This window comes from Molossus molossus, unplaced genomic scaffold (assembly GCF_014108415.1).
Source record: "Molossus molossus isolate mMolMol1 unplaced genomic scaffold, mMolMol1.p scaffold_m16_p_3, whole genome shotgun sequence".
Taxonomy (NCBI): Eukaryota; Metazoa; Chordata; class Mammalia; order Chiroptera; family Molossidae; genus Molossus; species Molossus molossus.
Window position 1 is genome coordinate 31,248,521 of NW_023425366.1, and position 19,145 is coordinate 31,267,665.

A 19,145-nucleotide genomic window follows, 5' to 3' on the forward strand; every position below is an offset into this window, starting at 1 on the left:
CTGATGAAACTACACTAGACATCAATCATTTTTAAATGCTCCTTCCCCCTACATCTACATCACCTCATCAATCATTATTCTATTAATTCTACCTTGATGTTTCTTTTTTCTCATTCTCTCTATTCCCAATGCCTTAATTTAAATGCCTATATAGGAACACCTCGTTTTACTGCACACTTTGTTTTACTGAGCTTTAAAGTGAAAGCATGAATCTCCACAAGCAGAAAGATTAGAACTCTACTGCGAGACTTGCTCTACTGCAGTGGTCTGGAACAGATCCCACAATATCTCCAAGATATGCCTGTAATATCTTGCCTAGCTCACTGCAATAACATTCTAAAATATAGTCTGAATTAGTAACAGCTTTTCCTTGGGGCCTTAATTCCTGTCCTTTTTAAGAATTCTTTCCCTTCTACCTGTATTATATTAAAAATAAGCAATCTTCATGTTCTTACAGTAGGGAAGTGAAATCCACTAAAATTAGCCTGTCTGGAAAAGAATACCAGGGTAGACCTATATTAATCATTCACAGCATTCCAGCCTAGAAGGTATTCAACAATGTAGCACACAACTTTTGGGATGTCTGCCCAGATCAAGAATGGACACAGCCAGCCATGATTTCTTTTTTAACTGAAATACAATTGACATATTATATTAGTTGCAAATGTACAACATAAAGATAAAATATATGTATATATTGTACAATAAGCCTAGTTAAATGCATCACCACAGTTACAAATTATCTTGTTCTGATAACTTTTAAGCAACTTTCAAATATGTAACATAGTATTACTTATTAACTTTAGTCACCATACTGTACATTATATCCCCAGGACGTATTCATAACTGGAAATCTATACCCTTGGACATGATTTTTATTCTTACATTATCTTTCTAATTACCACTCAGCTACCTGGATCATAGGAAGGCACCTGATCCAAAATGGGTCAATCAGATTCTAGCTCCCAGAAATGTATTTGGGTTTAAGAGTTGATCAGGAAATAGGTATATTCAGGAAGTAGCCAGTGACAGAATAGCAAGACAATTTAAGTCTTGCCTCTGCTCAAAACCCTCCTGTGGTTCCCTATCTCACAAAAGTCAGTCAACTAAGCCCTCCTTAGGCACTCCCCACTCTATACTCTCCACTGGCCCCATGATCTCTCTGACCTCATTTTAATTACTCTTCCTCCAACTCATTTATTGATCCTTCTGGTTATTTTTTTTTTAAGTACTTTTTTTTTTATTTTTTAGAGAGGGGGGGAGAGAGAAAGATAGAAACATCCATGTGAGAGAGAAACATCAACTGGCTGCCTCCCGCATGACCCCCAATGGGGATCAAGCCTGAAACCCAGACATGTGCCCTGGCCAGTAATCGAACTGGACCTTTCAGTCCATGGGACAACGCTCAATCCACTGAGCCACATCAGCTGGGGTTTCTGGTTATAAAATTCCTGGCATATTCCCAATTTAGAGATTTCACATTGGATATTCAATCCACCTACACTATTCTGCCCACAGAGTATTTATTTGCATGTCTAACTCCCTCTCCTCCTTTGCTCTTTCTTAGTGAGCAGGAGACATATTTAAAGTTGCAACCCCTCCTCATATGCTGGTACTCCTCATTCCCTCCTGATTTACTGTTCTCCACAACATTTATAACCTTCTAGTTATGCCATATAATTTCTTACATGATTTCTTTTTGGTCTTTGATTTTGTGTATTTTGTTCCCTGCCTAGCCCAAGAGCATAAAATAGGGTGTCTGGCTTATAACAGGTGCTCAATAAACATTTGTCAAATGAGTGCATATTTGCTTGGTCATAAGCATGCCAAAGCAGTAAAAGTCCATCTGTGGTGAGAAGAATGAAGCAGACATGTCTGGAAGCAGACATGAAAGACCATGTGGTTCTAGAACAATGGTAACTAGCTGGTTCTGACAACTTCTCATCCTTTTAACTCATCCGAATCTAAGTCACCTCAAGCTTTCCCATAGTAAATACATAACATGATCAATTGCAATACACGTCAGCTTCATACCTTCCCAATGAATATGTTTCATAATGTATTAAAGAATAATTGCTTTGGCATTTCTTTTTTTTTTTAATCCTCACCTGAGGACATTTTTGCATTTATCTTCAGACAGAGCGGGAGGGAGAATGGGAGGGAGAGAGAAACATCGATGTGAGAGAGACACATCGATTGGTTGCCACCCGCACAATCCCATTCAGGGCTGGGGACAAACTACAACCGAGGTACATGCCCCTAGCGGGAACTGAACCCAGCACCCTAGTCCACGGGCTGACGCTCTAAACGCTGAGCCAAACTGGCCATGGCGGGCATTTAATTTTATAAAACTGCTGATGGGACATCTGTAATACTTTCAACAATTAAAAAAAAAAGGAAAATAAAATTATTTTTATTTTTTTTATTTTTTTATCCTCATTCGAGGACATTTTTCCATTTTTTGTACAGAGTGGGAGGGAGGGAGAGGAAGAGAGAAAGAGGGAAACATCGATGTGAAAGGGACACATCGAGTGGCTGCCACCCGCACGACCAACCAGGGCCGGGGACAAACTGCAACCGAGGTACATGCCCTTAGCGGGAACCGAACCCAGGTCTCTCCGGACCGCAGGCGGACGCTCTAACCGCTGAGCCAAACCGGCCAGGGCATAAAATTATTTTTAAAAACTGCTGATATGACTTACTATGTTCTGCTATCATAAGAAATAACTTACCAAATTTAAAAAAAAAAAATCAGTGCCCTGGCCAGTTTGGCTCAATGGTTAGAGCATCGGCCTGCGGTCCAGAGAACCGGGTTCAGTTCCCGCTAAGGGCATATACTTTGGTTGCAGTTTGTCCCCGGCCCTGGTTGGGTCTGCGGGTGGCAGCCACTCCATGTGTCCCTTTCACGTCAATGTTTCTCTCTCTCTCTCTCTTCCTCCCTCCTCTCTCTCCCTCCAGCTCTGTCTGAATAAAGAATGGGAAAATGTCCTTGGGTGAGGATTTTTAAAAAAATCAGCTATATGTATCACTGGCCTGAAAAGAGAGCACTCTACAATTGCAAATGTTCAATATCGTATTCATATATCAATACTTGCTTGCAGTATCTATTCCAATAGTTTGGTGCTTTTCTTTTTTAAAAACATACACCCTTGAGCAAAGAATAGATTTTTTTCCCCCCTAAAACTAAAAAATCTCAGTGTACTGCAGGATCATATTCCTAATCCATAAAATAAGGAAGCTGCATATCTATAGTCTCCTCAGCTCTGAGGTTTAAAGAGTTGATAATAGATAACAGTTTATGTAATGCATCTGCATTCATACAAACATAAGAATGACTCATCTAGCCCTGGAGGGTTTGGCTCAGCGGTTAAAGCATCAGCCCTCGGACCAAAGAGCTGCGGTTCGAATCCGGCCAAGGGCACGTACCTCAGTTTCAGTTTGGTCCCCAGCCCTGGTCAAAGTTGTGTGGGAAGCAACCAATCAATGTGTTTCTTATCAATGTTTCTTTCTTTGTCTCTTTCTCTTTCTTTCTCTCTCCCTCCCTCCCTCTCTCCATGAAAATCAACGAAAAAATACCCTCCCCTCAGGTGAGAATTAAAAAAAAAAAAAAAATGACTCATTCATCCTCTATATTATGAAAATAGATTATAAACCCGTCGATTTTACAAAAATAAAAATTAATCAACTAAACACTTTAGACAGATCTCTAAAATCTAGTAAACAATATGAAAGGCCAAAATCCATATGGTAAATAATAGATTTTCTAACAGAATTCAGTACTGTTTACTAGAAATACAAAACATTCTGAGCATTATAACATCATATATGGTGTCACTAGAGGCAAGCAAATGCTATTTTTTAAAGAGAGGAGAGTTACACTGTTTGCATGGTTGATATTTTAGTAGCATTTTTATTGTTTGCTCAGATTAACATATTAAAAAAATAGAAAAGTAAATATTATCAGTGTTTTTAATAAGGTGTGATAGGATTAAAAGATTTTTTTAAATACTGGTAAATCAAATCGAGCAATATATTTTAAAAATTATTCACCACAATCAAGTGGGATTAATTCCAGGGGTGCAAAGCTGGTACAATATTCACAAATCAATAAATGTGATACACCACATAAACAAAATGAAAGATAAAAACCATATGATCATATCAATAGATGCTGAAAAAGAATCTGACAAAATCTAGCACCCACTTCTGATAAAAACGTTCATCAATGTGGAAACAGAGAGCTAGCTCAACATAATAAAGACCATATATGAAAAATCTACAGCCAACATCATACTCAATGGGCAAAAACTAAAAGCATTTCCCTTAAGAACAGGAACAAGATAGGAATGTCCACTTTCACCATTCTTATTCAACATAGTACTGGAAGTCTTAGCTACAGCTATCAGACAAGAAGAAAAAATAAAAGGCATCTAAACTGGAAGGAAGGAAGTGAACCTGTTATTATTCACAGAAGACATAAAACTATATATAGAAAATCCTAAAGACTACATCAAAAAACTACTAGATTTAATAAATGAATTCAGCAAAGTAGCAGGGTACAAAATTAACATCCAGAAATCAATGGCATTCTTATACACCAATAATGGACACTCAGAAAGGGAAACTAAAAAAACAATCCCATTTACCATTGCATCAAAAAAATTAAAATACCTGGGAATAAACTTAACCAAAGAAGGAAAGGACCTGTTTGCAGAAAACTAACAGGGACATTGAAAAAACAAATAGAGGAAGATATAAAAAAGCAGAATCATATACCATATTCATTGATTGGAAAAATCAACATCATTAAAATGTCCATACTACCCAAAACAATCTATAGATTCAATGCAATCCCTATTAAAGTACCAATGGCATATTTCATAGATCTAGAACAAATACTCCAAAAGTATATATGGAACCAAAAAAGACCCTGAATAGCCACAGCAATCTTGAAAAAGAAAAACAATGTTGGAGGGATCACAATACCAGTTATCAAGTTATATTACAAAGCCACTGAAATCAAAACAGCCTGGTACTGGCACAAGAACAGGAATACAGATCAAAGGAACAGAACAGAGAACCCAGAAATCGACCCAAGACATTATGCACAATTAATATTCAACAAAGGAGACAAGAACATACAATGGAGAAAAGACAGTCTCTTCAATAAATGGTGTTGGGAAAATTGGACAGGTACATGCAAAAAAATGAAACTAGACCACCAACTTACACCATACACAATAATAAACTCAAAATGGATAAAAGACCTCAATGTAAGTTGTGAAACCATAAAAATCCTAAAAGAAAAGAAAACGTAGGCAGCAAAATCTCAGACATCACATGTAGCAGAATTCTCACCAATATATTGTCCAGGGCAAGAGAAACAAAGGAAAAAAATTAATAAATGGGACTACATCAAACTAAAAAACTTCTGCATGGCAAAAGAAACCAGTATCAAAATGAAAAGGGAACCCACTCTTTGGGAGAACATATTTGCCAATGATTCATCAAATAAGGGGTTAATATCCAAAATATATAAAGTACTCATACAGCTCAACAAAAGGAAGACAAAATGGGCAGACAACCTGAATAGACACCTCTCCTAACAGGACATACAAATGGCCAAGAGACATATGAAAAAATGCTCAGTGTCACTAATCATCAGAGAGATGCAAATAAAAATGACTATGAAGTATCACTTACCACCTGCCAGAATGGCTACCATCAACAAATCATCAAACAACAAGTGCTGGCAAGGATGTGGAGAAAAGGGTACCCTAGCACACTGCATATGGGAATGCAGACTGGTGCAGCCACTATGGAAAAACAATATGGTGTTTCCTCAAAACATTAAAAATGAACCTGCCATTTGACCTAGTGATCCCACTTCTCAGAAAATATCCTAAGAAGCCTGAAACACCAATCAGAATGAACATAGGCACCCCTATGTTCACAGCAGCACTATTTACAATAGCTAAGATCTGGAAACAGCCCAAGTGCCCATCACTGGATGAGTGGATAAAAAACGGTGGTACGTATGCACAATGGAATACTACGCAGCTGTAAGAAAGAGAGATCTCTTACCCTTTGAGACAACATGGAGGGACCTGGAGAGTATTATGCTAAGGGAAATAAGCCAGTCAGAGAAAGACAAGTACCACATGATCTCACTTATTTATAGAATATAATGAACAAAATAAGCGAACAATCAAAAGAGATTCAGAGACATGAAAGTAGGAAACAGACTGACAACCTCAGAGGGAAGGGGGAGGGGGTTGGGGGGAGGGCAGGAAGAGATAAACCAAAGAATTTATATGTATATATACATAACCAATGGGCATAGACAATAATGTGAGGAAGGCAGGAGGGGGGAGGGAACAAGGAGGAGGGGGTCAATTGGGAAGGGGGAAGGAGGGACATTTATAATACCTTCAATAATGAAGACAAAATATAAATAAAATCTATCTTGGAAAAAAATTTTTTAATTTTCTTTATGTTTAGCCATATTTTCCAAATCTTCTACAAAAAGACTTTCTTTTGTAATCAAATAAAAACCCAATTCAGCCTGGCCGGTGTAACTCAGAGGTTGAGTGACGATCCATGCATCAAGAGGTCGCAGGTTCGATTTCCAGTAAGGACACATGCCCGGGTTGTGGGCCTGATCCCTAGTGGGGGCCATGCAGGAGGTGGCCAGTCGATGTTCTCTCTCACCGATGTTTCTCTCTCTCTTCCTCTCCCTTTCTCTCTCTCTAAAAAAATCAATAAAGAAGAAAAAATTTTTTAACCCAATTCATTTTCTTAATTTAAGAAATAATCTGACCCTGGCCAGTTTGGTTCAATGGACAAAGCGTTAACCCGTGGACCAGAGTCCTGGGTTCGAATTCGCTAAGGGCAGTACCTTGTTTGCAGTTCATCCCCAGCCCCAGCTGGGGTCATGCAGGTGGCAACCAGTCAGTGTGTGTCTCTCACATGGATGTTTCTCTCTCTCTCTTCCTCCCTCTCTCCCTCCGGCTCTATCTGAAGATAAATGCAATAATGTCCTCAGGGGAAGATTTTTAAAAAAAGAAAGAAAGAATCTGTAATTTAGCAAATAGAACAGCTATTCCCAAGCTTTTTGGCATCTTGACTAACATTTTTATCATGAAATTCTCTGTAATCCTCGCTTTCCTTTCAGTGTTTTTTCCAAGTTCAATTTAAATTAATTTTGAAAATTTCAAAAGATTTCCAATTCAGATTTTTGCAAAAGTAGACATGAGAAGTATTAAAATTCATTTTCATTTCATGACCAAGTTTCATAAAACAAGTACAAAATAAGGTTCTGTCAAACAACTAAAACATAATGAAAGGAAAACTCTATAATTAGAATATCTAGGTTCAAATCTATCTCTTACTAGGGTGTGAAACTTTAAAAACCCATTAAAATAACTAAGCCTGAATTTCCATGTCTATAAAAGATAATACCTACCTATTCCACAGGGCTCTTGTGTAGACCAAATGTGAATGCTTGTGAGTATACTTTGTAAACTGTCAAGTGTCACATGCAAATGTTATTACAGTTGAGGTTCTTGATTATCCAAGGAAAGACTTCTTTAAAAAATGATAAATTGCCCTGGCCGGTTTGGCTCAGCGGTTAGTGTCCAGCCTGGGGTCCAGAGAGACCTGGGTTCAGTTCCCACTAGGGGCACTTACCTGGGTTGCAGTTTGTCCCCAGCCACGGTTGGGGTCCTGCGGGAGGCAGGCTGTGGATGTGTCTCTCTCACATCCATGTTTCTCTCTCTCTCTTCCTCCCTCTCTCCCTCCAGCTCTATCTGAGGATGAATGCAAAAATGTCCTCGGGTGAGGATGAAAAAAAAAAGTTAAAAAAATGATAAATCGAGTTCTATCAACTCATGACATAGACAATATCAAACTTTTTATCACTCACTATTATACGCCATGAGAGTGCTCCATGATTTTCATCTAAAACCAAAATCGCAGTTCATAAGGTTGAAAGGTGTTTATCACTTCCCCCACATAAATATACCCAAAACACAAATGTATCTTCACTGATAACCAAAACATCAAGAAACAGGATAACTTAGGAATCTCCTCTATACATTTACTAAACTATTTGACAGACTCTAAAGAGATAAAACTGCTCAAAACCTACCGCTTTCGGTATCCGGATAAGCAAATGCATTTCCACACCCAGATGTTTATACCTCTGTATTCCGTTCACAAGGCTCAGCTTGTTCCAAAACAAACATCCAAAACACACACAGCAAACCCTGCGCCTTGGTGTCAGGGATCACACACAGAATAAACTACACCAAATCAAAGGAGTTCTAAAGAGCCTCCCTCCTTCGCATAACCTCGCTGGAACTTCCTTCTCGCTTAGTAAACATATTCTATTGGGACGAGCAAGCCGAGGGCAAGGTTTTTAAATAGGGGTCAGTTGAGTTCACTCCACTCTCCCGTCACCTGGCCGTGTATTTTTCGGGAAGTTTCGGAGTCAACAAAGAAGTTTTGTTGCGAGGGGGTAGGGCCTGTATAGTGATGGACAAAACGACAGAAAGAAAGACAAAACCGAGTGAGGGAAGGGTGTGGAAAACGCCCCCAAACTTGGAGCAGTCACGACGGCCTCGTCCCGCGCCCCGGCCTGGCGGATGCAGGGGGCGGGGGAGCCGGGCCAGCCGCGGACCCTGCAGCCCAGACGCCCCCAGCCGCGCAGGATCCCGGCCTCTGCGCGCGGGCGGGAAACAGCGGGGGGCGCCGCGGGGTCACCTTCCCCTGCCCGCCGCCGCCCACCGCCCCTCGCGCGACTGCTCCGCGGGCAAACGGCTCGGGCGCTGGCCCCGCCGCTGTCACCGCGCGCCCCCGCCCCGAGGGGAGGGCCCCGCCGCGCCGCCCGAGCCCCGCCGCACGCCTCGAGCGCCGCGGACAGGGTGCGGGCCGGCCAGGAACCCGGGCGCCGGTGCAAGGGCGCGGACGCCGCCGACTTACCTTCCTCCGCGGTGTCCATCTTGTCTGGCGGGGCGGTGATGACGCAGCCGCGAGGCTCCCGCGGCGGAGGCCGGAGCCTTCCGTCTGGGGCGGGGAGGGGGGGAGGGGAGGAGGGAGCGGAGCCGGCCCGGGCAGGTGCGTGTGCTCAGGTGCCAGCGATGAAGCGAGAGGAAGGAGTGAAGGGGAGAGGGAGTGGGAGAGAGGCTGACAGAAAGCGGGCGAGAGCGGGGAGGGGGAGGGGGATGGGAGCCCGAGGGGCGAGGCCTGGGCGGGGCGCGGGCCGGAAGGGGCGGAACACCCCAACGACTGGGGCTGTCACTTCCGGCGGCGGTCTTGGGGCGACGAAGTCTTGTTGTGGACCGGGACAGCGACCCGGCGAGGAAGCGGGCCCTTGGGCCTAGTCCCGAGGGCTGCGCGGGGCAGCGGGCTGTAACCTAAGCAGGAGCTGAACTCGGGGGCCCGGGGAGGCGGCAGAGAAAGCGAGGCGGGGAGCCCAGCGCCGCCGCGGTGCACCACTCACCTGTCCCTGGGGTGCGTAAGAATTCCCGGCGCGCTGTGAAAACGGGCCCTGCGCCCTGGGGCCACCCTGACCACCCTCCCCCTCGGAGATCCAGGTGCAGGGTCTGGAGCGCCCCGGAAGATGCTTTTTTGTTTGACACCTGGATGGTTCTGATGCTGGTTTTTGCGGAATCACTAAAATAATTTTCAACCTATGTCATCTCATAGCACCCATAAACTACTAAAATTGTGTGGCACACCAAAAGATATATCTTTTGCCAATCTGACAGAAAAATAGGTATAATTTTTATTCGTTCACACCAGACAGCTGTTGTGTTGTCTGTTGTCATGTTTTTATTTGACAATCTAAGGGAAAAGAGGTCAATACCCCCGACTAAATAGGAAGGTATTGCATGTTTTAAGAATTATTTGGCCTCGGCCACGTAGCTTGGTTGGTTAGAGCGTTGTCCTGTACGCCAAGGTGGCGGATTTGATCAGGTCGGAGGACACACAAGAATCAACCAATGATGCATAAATAAGTGGAATTAGAAATTGATGTCTCTCCTCTCTCTCTCTCTCTCACTCTCTCTCTCCCCCTCTACCCCCCCCCCCAAATTCAGTAAATAAAACTTTTATTTAAATTCTGCGGCGCACCGGATTTCACTACACTAAAATATCTCGGACATGCCAAGAGGAAGTGCTAAAATATCTCTGAAAGTAAGACAAGCACTAACTGTACCAAGAGTCCACCCAGGGAGACTTCTACTTCGGGTTAGAAGGATACGGCAATGAACTGCTCAGGCTGGGGGTTGAAACGTGAACCTAAGAGAAATCGGTTCGGATGCAGACAGGAGTTATGAACACTTACCTGGCCAGAGCTAAACTGCTTCCGCCTGATTAAAGGTTGAGCTCTGCTTCCATCAGTACACAGTATTTTTTCAAATACTATACTATACTATACTTGAAAAAAACACAATAGAGTGAAGCCGCCAACGTCAAAGCGGGAAGTGGCGAAGGAGGACGGTGTATAAAGAAAGAACCCTACTTCGCGGAAATTCATTTATCGCGGTAGAGTCTAGTTGACCGCGATGAAGGAGGGCTGACTGTACAGATTAGAAAGGCCATCACCTTAGAATTGCCTGGGTAGAAGCAAAGATGTCTTTAACCCCAACAAAAAATATTTAAAAAACAAAACAAAACATTGCCCTGGCCGGTTGCTCAGTGGTCAGAGTGTCCAGCCTGCAGACTGAAGAGTCTCAGGTTCGATTCGGGTCAAGTGCACATACCTCGGTTGCGGTTCGGTCCGACCCTGGTCAGGGTTGTGCGGGAGGCAACCAATCAATGTGTCTCACATCGTATTTCTCTCTCTCTCTCTCTCTCTCTCTCTCTCTCTCTCCCCCCCTCCCAAAATATCCTCTGGTGAGGATTTAAAAAAACATCAATGGGCTGCCTCCTGCACGCCCCCTACTGGGCTGGGGATGGAATTGGCAACCCAGGCGTGTGCCCTGACTGGGAATCCAAGGGGGACCTCTCAGTCCATGGGATGATGTTCAATCCACTGAGCCACACCGGCCAGGCAACAAAAAATGTTTTAAACAATATTCAGATAGATACAAGAATGCTAGCTAACTTATTTTCATCTGTGTGCGTGAAGGAATTGGGAAGACCCCTCTCCCAAGCCTCATCAATCAGAACAAGACTTAGAAGAAAAATAATGAAGTGGAGTCCTCCCAAATGAGAGCAGTCCTTGAAGCCTAATGTCACTGATTTGACTAATATTAGCCAAGGCAGGTAAGCAAATTCTTGCCACAGTAATGGAGACCCACTTTTTTCAATGGCTGACCTTGAACATTTTTTTTTTAATCCTCACCCGAGGATATTTTTCTATTTATTTTCAGACAGAGTGGGAGGAAGGGAGGGAAAGAGAGAGAAACATGGATGTGAGAGAAACACCTCCACTGGTTGCCTCCCGCACGACCCCCGCCAGGATGAACTGCAACCAAGGTATGTGCCCTTGGCCGGAATGGAACCCGTGAGTCATTGGTCCAAGGACAGACACTCTGCCACTGAACCAAACCAGCCAGGGCTGACCTTGAGCATATTTAAGCCATTTATGTTGAATTTGAAAGAGGCTCAGTCTCCAACCCCCATCCCTCAAACCCAACCCCAACTTGAGTTAACCCCCACCCGTGAGTTTACAGAACACATCTCACTCACCTCAGGCTAGGGGCACAGTTCAGGACCACCAGAGCACAAGAGGAAAGGATTCTGAGAGAGAGATGGACTTTGAGATTTACTAAAGGAAGTACTAGTATTTCAAGGCAGGTATGTGAATCTCCAGGCAGCAGAACCCAGTTAGGAGGCCCTGCTATGTGGCAAGAACTGGTCCTCACAACATCCCTTTGAGATACATAAGTCAGTCACACCTCTCTTGGTTGCCATTGAAAGGAACCAAACTAAACTGGAAGGCAAAAGGGAGGAATGTACTGTTGCTATGAATAAACTGTGACAAAAGTAGTGGTTCACTGGACCCCAGGGACTGCTCTCTGTCAGAGTCCCCTCTCTGCCCCGTCCCAAAGCTGTGCTTCTCTCTCTACACTAGCTTCATGCCATCAGACCAGCTTCTTCCCTGTGGCTGAAGAAAAGGCCACTCATATCTCTCAAAGTCATATCTTCAGCCTCACTCTCACATAGGCTGAGAATGACAATCTCTTGTCCCAAGTGAAAAATTCCCAGGGGCCCTGGCCAGTGTGGCTCATTTGGTTGGAGCATGTCCTGTTCAAGGAAAGGTCATGGCTTGGATTCCCAGTCAAGGCACATACCCAGGTGTCAGGTTCAATCCTCAGTTGGGGTATGTATGGGAGGCAACAGATTAATGCTTCTCCCTCACATCTTTCTCTCCCTCTCCCTTCCTCTCCAAAATCAATAAAAGCATATTCTCAGGTAAGGATTTTTTAAAAATATGTATTCCCAGGGAAGAATAGTTCATTGGTTCAGTGAAGTGCCCATCCCTGAGACAAAGAACTAGGATCTGTAAGAGCATGGACGCTGCCACTGAACTACATTGTGGAAGTGGAGAAAGAACATATCCCATGAAAGGGGGAGGACAAAACAATAGATGTCAATTATATTAGAATTTTCATTGTTTTCAAATGAGAATACCAATATTACATAGAAATATATTCATTTGCCCCATTTATCCAACAAAATCAATGTTAGAACTGGTATAGAACTTCAATCTGAAAAAAAAATTATGTTGATCAAAAGAGATACTTAAAGGGTATAGCATACATATGTTCAAGTTGTGTGTGTGTGTTTACTGTGTCATGAGGATATTATAATAATGCTGGGTTTCATATAGCAATAAAATGAACAAGAGGGTATAATTTTTTAGCACTACCTATAACAATAACAAGCTAATGATAACAATAATTAACCAAACTCCCTATTATGTCCAATGAACATCAATGGCTGTCCTGTGAAATAAATATTATACCCATTTCACAGATGAGGAATTTGAGACTCATAGCTGATAAGTAACTAGCTCTTGGCCATACACGTAGAAGAGGAGCCAGAATTAAAGCACAGGTCTGTCCAACTCCAGGCCTCCAACTGTTAAACCTCACCAATTTGCCATTAACAGCTACCCTTTTAACACTTCCATTAAACTCTGTTTTTACTGTGAGCCCATGTTTATACAGGAACTCATGACCGCAACAGTTGCACACAATTGCTGCTGAATGCACATAGATATGTTAATTAGGTAAAGTCCCTTACTATAAGCTTAAAGTTATTAACATTAACAAATTATTGAAGGCAATTTATGACATTATCTTATTATTAAACTCTTATCTTCCTATTTTCTCTTTTCATATTCCCTTCCTTCCTGTCTTCCCTTCCTATTCCGTCTTCCTTTTCCCTCCATCTTTCTTTTCTTTTTCTCTTTCATTTCTTCACTAAGACACAAGATATGGGCAAGAACATGAGGGCTAAAAGGAGAGGCATGCAGGTGGCAGAGAGAAGGGAAGGCTGGTGTTGGCCATTGATTACGTTGAGCAAATGAGTAAAGATATTGAGAAAAATGACCAGATTTCCCACTATTGGAGAAAATACTAACATGAAAAGGGAGAATGCTAGAAAGAACCCTGTGGTATTGGACCAGAAATATAGGTATCATATGAACTCACTTAAAAAATATAAACAGTAGCTCTGGCCGGTTTGCCTCAGCAGTTAGAGCATTGGCTCTCGGACCAAAGGGTCGAGAGTTTGATTCGATTTCTGGTCAATGGCACACACCTGGGTTGCAGGTTTGATCTCCGGCCCTGATTGGGGTTGTGCAAGAGGCAACACATTGATGTATCTCTTTCACATTGCTGTTTCTCTCTCACACCACCTCCCTCCCTTCCACTATCTAAAAATCAATGGAAAAAATATCCTCAGGTAAGGATTTGCAAATAAATAAATAAATAAATAAAATTTAAAAAATAACAAATAAATATATAATAACAAATAAATATATAAATTTCCTAATTCTGTCCTCTGACAGGATCTACACATAGTGATACCCCATTAGCTTTCAGCACACTGAATATGTGGATTCTGCTTTCTTTTTTTTAAATCCTCACCTAAGGATACTCTTCCATTTATCTTCAGATAGAGGGGAGCGGGGAGGGAGAGAAACATCGATGTGAGAGACACATCAATTGGTTGCCTCCTACATGACCCCGACCAGGGCTGGGACCAAACTGCAACCAAGGTACGTGTCCCTGACTGGAATCCAATCCAAGACTCTTTGTTCCTGAGGCTGATGCTCTAACCCATGAGCCAAACTGGCCAGGGCAGATTCTGCTTTCTAATACCATGTTCTACTAAAAGGAACCAATATGATACCATAATGTGGAAACATGTCATTATACATTTGTTCCAGAATGTACAGCACCAAGAGTGAACCATAATGTAAACTAAGAATTTGGGTGATCATGATGTGTTCGTGCAGGTTCATCAATTTCAATAAAAGTACCACTGTTGTGGGGGGCACTGATAATGGGTGAAGCTATACATGTGTGGGGTCAGAGTACACATGGGAATCTCTATAACTTTCTCTCAGTTTTGCAGTGAAGCTTAAACTGCTCTAAAGAAAAATAAAGTCGGATATATTTTTTAAAGTATTTATTATGGGGAAGAAAAGGAACCAAGACTCTGGAAGTATCAAACTTTAGGGCTGGAGCAGGAAAACTATAAGATGAACCTAGAACATTTTGTGACAAAAATAAGGAAATGCTCAAAGACTAATAAGAATATGTTAAAACAACACAGAGAGATCATATGGGCTCTCATTGGCTCAAATGGGGGCACTTGAACATAAAAATAAATATTTACAGTAACAGATTATAATCTATGGAATAAAAGAGGACTCCCTAGTGCTATAAATAAATAAGTGGGGAGAAAAAAAAAAGCTCTTCCTTCCTCTGCAGTATAATGTCAACAAATAAACATAAAAGGAATGATATAGAAATCATTTGCCAACATAATAGTGGTTCAGACTGCAGTTGTCAATGGAGGCTAAAACTGGCAATATTCTATAGGGCACAGGATTTGGGCATATTGTGGAAATATTTTCCAACAGTTACAAAAGAAAAATATAACTTTATAGTGAAGACGTCAACATCATAGATGATCAGATGTAACATCATCAGTGATGGAACAGACTAATGTGAGAAAGGCAAAGTTTACCAAGAATGCATGCCTGAGTCTGGGCATGAGGAAACATCAGATGGACTCAGGTGGAGGGTCATCCTACAGAATTCTGTATTATTGTACACTGTGAAGGACATGACAGAGAATAAACAAAGAACTATTCCAGATGGGAGGAGATGAAAGAGATATGACAACAAAATGCAAGGTATGTTCCTGGATGAGATCCTGCACCTGAAAATTAAAAAAGTTTTTTTTGGCCCAGCCGATGTGGCTTAGTGGATTGACCATTGTCCCATGGACTGAGAAGTCCCCGTTCAATTCCCGGTCAGGGTACATGCCCAGATTTCAGGCTGGATCCCTAATATGGAACATGCAAGAGGCAGCCAATTGATGTTTCTCTCTCACATCGATGTTTTTCTCTCTCTCTCTCCCTTCCTCTCTCTAAAAAAAAATCAATAAAAAAAAGATTTTGGGGGGACAATTAGAAAAACTGAAATTTGAATAGGGTTGTTTTTTTTAAAATATTTTATTTTATTTCGTCCATGCCCCTAGCGGGAACCGAACCCTGGACTCTCTGGTCCACAGGCCGATGCTCCAACCCCTGAGCCAAACTGACCATGGCTAAATAGGGTTTTTTAATGGTAGTGTACTAATGTTGATTGCCTGACTTCTTGGGAGTCCTTGATGGTTAAGAAAAAGGTGAGAGAGAGAGAGAAAGTTAAAAGTTGGTAAATTTTGCCTGGCCGGTGTGGTTTGGTTGAGCATCAACCCATACACCAAGAGGTCTCCAATTCAATTCCCGGTCAGGGCAGGTTGTGGGCCAAATCCCCAGTGAGGGGCATGCAGGAGGCGGTCAACGGATATTCTCTCTCATAGATGTTTCTACCTCTTTCTCCCTCTCCCTTACTCTCTTCTCTCTCTAATATCAATAAAGAAAAAAAAATTTTTTTTAAGTTGGTAAATGTGGGTGAAGGTAATATGGAAGTTTTTTGTGCTGTACTTGCAGCTTTTCTGTGAGCTTCAAATTATGCTAAAATTGTTTTTTAAATTAAAATTGTTAAGGACTGATAGAACTCCAAAGCAATAGTTCTCAAATTTGGTTTGGAGGATCAGTATAAACACCTTTGACAAGCAGATAAAATTTATGGACTTTTTTCCCCAGAAAAATTTCACAAACACAAAATGTTACATACAATTTCAGAGGAGTCCATGGATGCCTTCAGTCCATGCACAAACCCCGTGTTTTTTTGTTTGTTTGTTTTTTTTAAAAAACCCTCTCAGTTCAAGTATTGATTAAAAACAAAACAAAAACAATGATTTTCACTTCCCTTTTGAAGAATAGAACAGTTGAAAATACTAAATAAAATATAAAAAGCCTATTCTTAAAAGCATAGAAGAATTGACAAAAATAGTAAAGCAACTGATTGACCAAAATCTAAGGACATGGAACTCGAAAGTTACTTTTACTCTGCTGATACAGGCAAACTTGAACTTGTGTTCTGACAGCTTCCAGGGGCAAGAAGAATAGTTATAAAAGCCCGGAGCCTGCCCAAGGTGAGGCATTTGTTAAGAAACCTCCATCAGGATCCTCCCCACAAAGGCCTACAGGACTCAGAGGGATGATGCGCAAAAAGTAAATCTGAGGCCTCTCCAAAACTTCTAGGAAAAGTTGTCCTAGCTGAAACTTACTGAAAAATTGTACCCATAGACCAGCCCTGGCATGGATTACACTCACACCTCAGGTCACTCCAGTAACCAAGTAATCTCAAACAGTGAATTTAGTTAAAAATTATCTTGGACTACTAGGACTCCTAAGCACCTGGTAGAAGCAAGCACAAATTCTCTGCTGTAACATCAAGCAAGATCAGTAAGCCCTGGGCAAACATAGATGAACCCCTCGAGGAAGAAAAACAGTAATCAGGTGCCTACCAGGGACCAGAGCCCATTAGAGTCAGCAGTTAGCACCATGCCTGGGGTTGCAAATGGGTTCACAAAGAGACATAATCTGACATTCCCTCATTCTGCCAACCCAAAGAAAACACTGCAAACATATGCCCATATGTTTCATTTTCAAAGGTCTCCCCTTCAAAGAGTGATTTATGAGTTGTAAAGGGTTGTAGGCAAGTTGGGAAATACTAGGCTTCTCTCTCTACTATAGGATTTCTGGGTGCCCTTATTCTATAAAAATGTGTTGAGGATCTTTAAGAGGGGAATATGGTCACCAGTGGTCTCTGCATGTCCTTGGCCACTGAACCTTTCTCTAAAAGGCCATCTCATATAGATGAATTAACCAAGCATGCACTCCACAAAGTGCTGAACCATGCAAACCCCATGGATCCCGAGGGTAAATGAACCAACAGGTCTACCCTTGAAAGTAGAAAAGCATCTAAATTGGCCATGGAACTTCTAGGTCCGGAGAATCCTATAGCTTACAAATGTCTTGAACTATATTGGATTTTCCAGGCAAAGTCAAGTCACAACAGGCTGACTGGCAATGAACCCCATCTCTGAGAGTGGAAGTCCGGCGGACCCATGTAAGCTCATGGGCTCAGCTTCAGAATGTCATGGGAGCTTCGTGGCCATCGAGATCTTGCTTCCAAACATATCCTCTATTTGGCTCAAATAAATTTGTGTAAAAATTCAGAAAAATATGGTCTTTGACCATGTAATTAAGTTAAAGATCTTGTGATGAGATCATCCTTCATTAGCTAGATGGACCATATATCCAGTGACAGATGTCCTTGTAAGAAAGAGACAAAGGGAGATTTGAGACACAGAGGAGAAGGCCATGTGCAGATGGAGGCAGAGATCAGAGTGATGCAGCCACAGGTAAAGAACGGTGGCAGCCACCAAAAACAGAAAAGCAAAGGATTCTCCCTAGGGCTTCTGTAGGAAATAGGCCCTGCCTGCACCTTGACTTCAGACTTTTTACTCCCAGAACTGTGAAAGAATAAACTCTGTTGTTTATAGCCACCCAGTTGTGGTCATTTGTCACAGCAGCCACAGGAAATTTGTGTTCACCACCAATTTAGACTTCAACATTGACTCACTGGCTCCAGAGGCTGTGGATAAATCTCCGTTTCAACCCCCTCTGACACACCTGTCTCTCTCACTGATGAGTCTCTTGATATATAAATTTTCATCTGATATTTTGGTTTCTAACTTGAAATTGTGTAGTTGCCCTAAAGTGAAGGTCTTCCTTACAGGTTTTATCTTAGATGCATGGAGCCCAAAGGAACCTTTAGGGATTATCTGGCACCTCTCACTCTTGTACTGATGAAAACCATTAAGCTCTGAAGTTGAATTTCTTTTGTTATCCTCTTGTATGTTTTCATTACTATCAGATATTTACTGAGAGCTTATTCTGTTGAATATGCTGTCTTACACCTGGGAGATAAACAGGTCCAGCAAGTGAAAGACCTGGTTCCTGTTGCCAAAGAAAATTAGCATTGAATTAGGGACTACTGCCTAATTTTACTGAGAAAGAATCTTTTTTACCATCTCACTTGGAGAACCCATATAATGATTGCCATTACGAGTGCTCAGATGGAACTTTGAAGTCTAACTATAATTTCTGGATTTCTTAGGTTTACATTTTCTTCTGGACAATAAGTTAAGCCTATGTTACTTTTTGGGGCCCGTGGGTGCTGTGTTTCTACTGCTGCCCCCTTTAATCCACTCACCACCCGGCTCTGAGTCCAGACTCTGACACTTTAGTTCATAGTTACATCAACACAATTTGACATTGATCCTAATAATATTTTAATTTAAATTTTTGAGCAGTTATTCAAAAGCTCTAAAGTAACACAGCTAACATTGTCCAAGCACTAGCTGAGTGTCAGGCGCTGTTCGAAGAACTTGATGCATATTAACTCATTCAACTCTCAGCACTCGATGAGTAGGAGCTGAAGAGGAAAACACTCAAGTTCAGTGAGTTACCCAGTTTCCACACCTCAGAAGTAACTGCA

At 41.9% G+C, this 19,145-nt stretch overlaps 1 protein-coding gene and 1 long non-coding RNA gene across 7 annotated transcripts in view; one reads left to right on the forward strand and one right to left on the reverse strand.

The window, feature by feature from the left end:
- Positions 1-9,199, reverse strand: part of MARCHF6 (membrane associated ring-CH-type finger 6) — a 79,752-nt gene extending 70,553 nt beyond the window's left edge. For 3 of the 6 annotated variants that reach the window (XM_036279118.1, XM_036279116.1, XM_036279115.1), the window contains exon 1: positions 8,983-9,016. In XM_036279118.1, coding sequence (XP_036135011.1) covers positions 8,983-9,001 — 19 coding nt within the window. In that variant the 5' untranslated portion in view covers positions 9,002-9,016. Of the gene's footprint in view, positions 1-8,982 lie in introns of all 6 variants that reach the window. The other 3 variants (XR_004961650.1, XM_036279117.1, XM_036279114.1) reach the window with 2 other exon arrangements.
- Positions 9,200-9,322: 123 nt separating this feature from the next.
- On the forward strand, positions 9,323-18,140 carry LOC118641683. The gene is made up of 3 exons (XR_004961651.1): positions 9,323-9,513; positions 11,135-11,271; positions 17,641-18,140. It is a non-coding gene; the product is annotated as an uncharacterized LOC118641683 (long non-coding RNA).
- Positions 18,141-19,145: the final 1,005 nt, after the last annotated feature.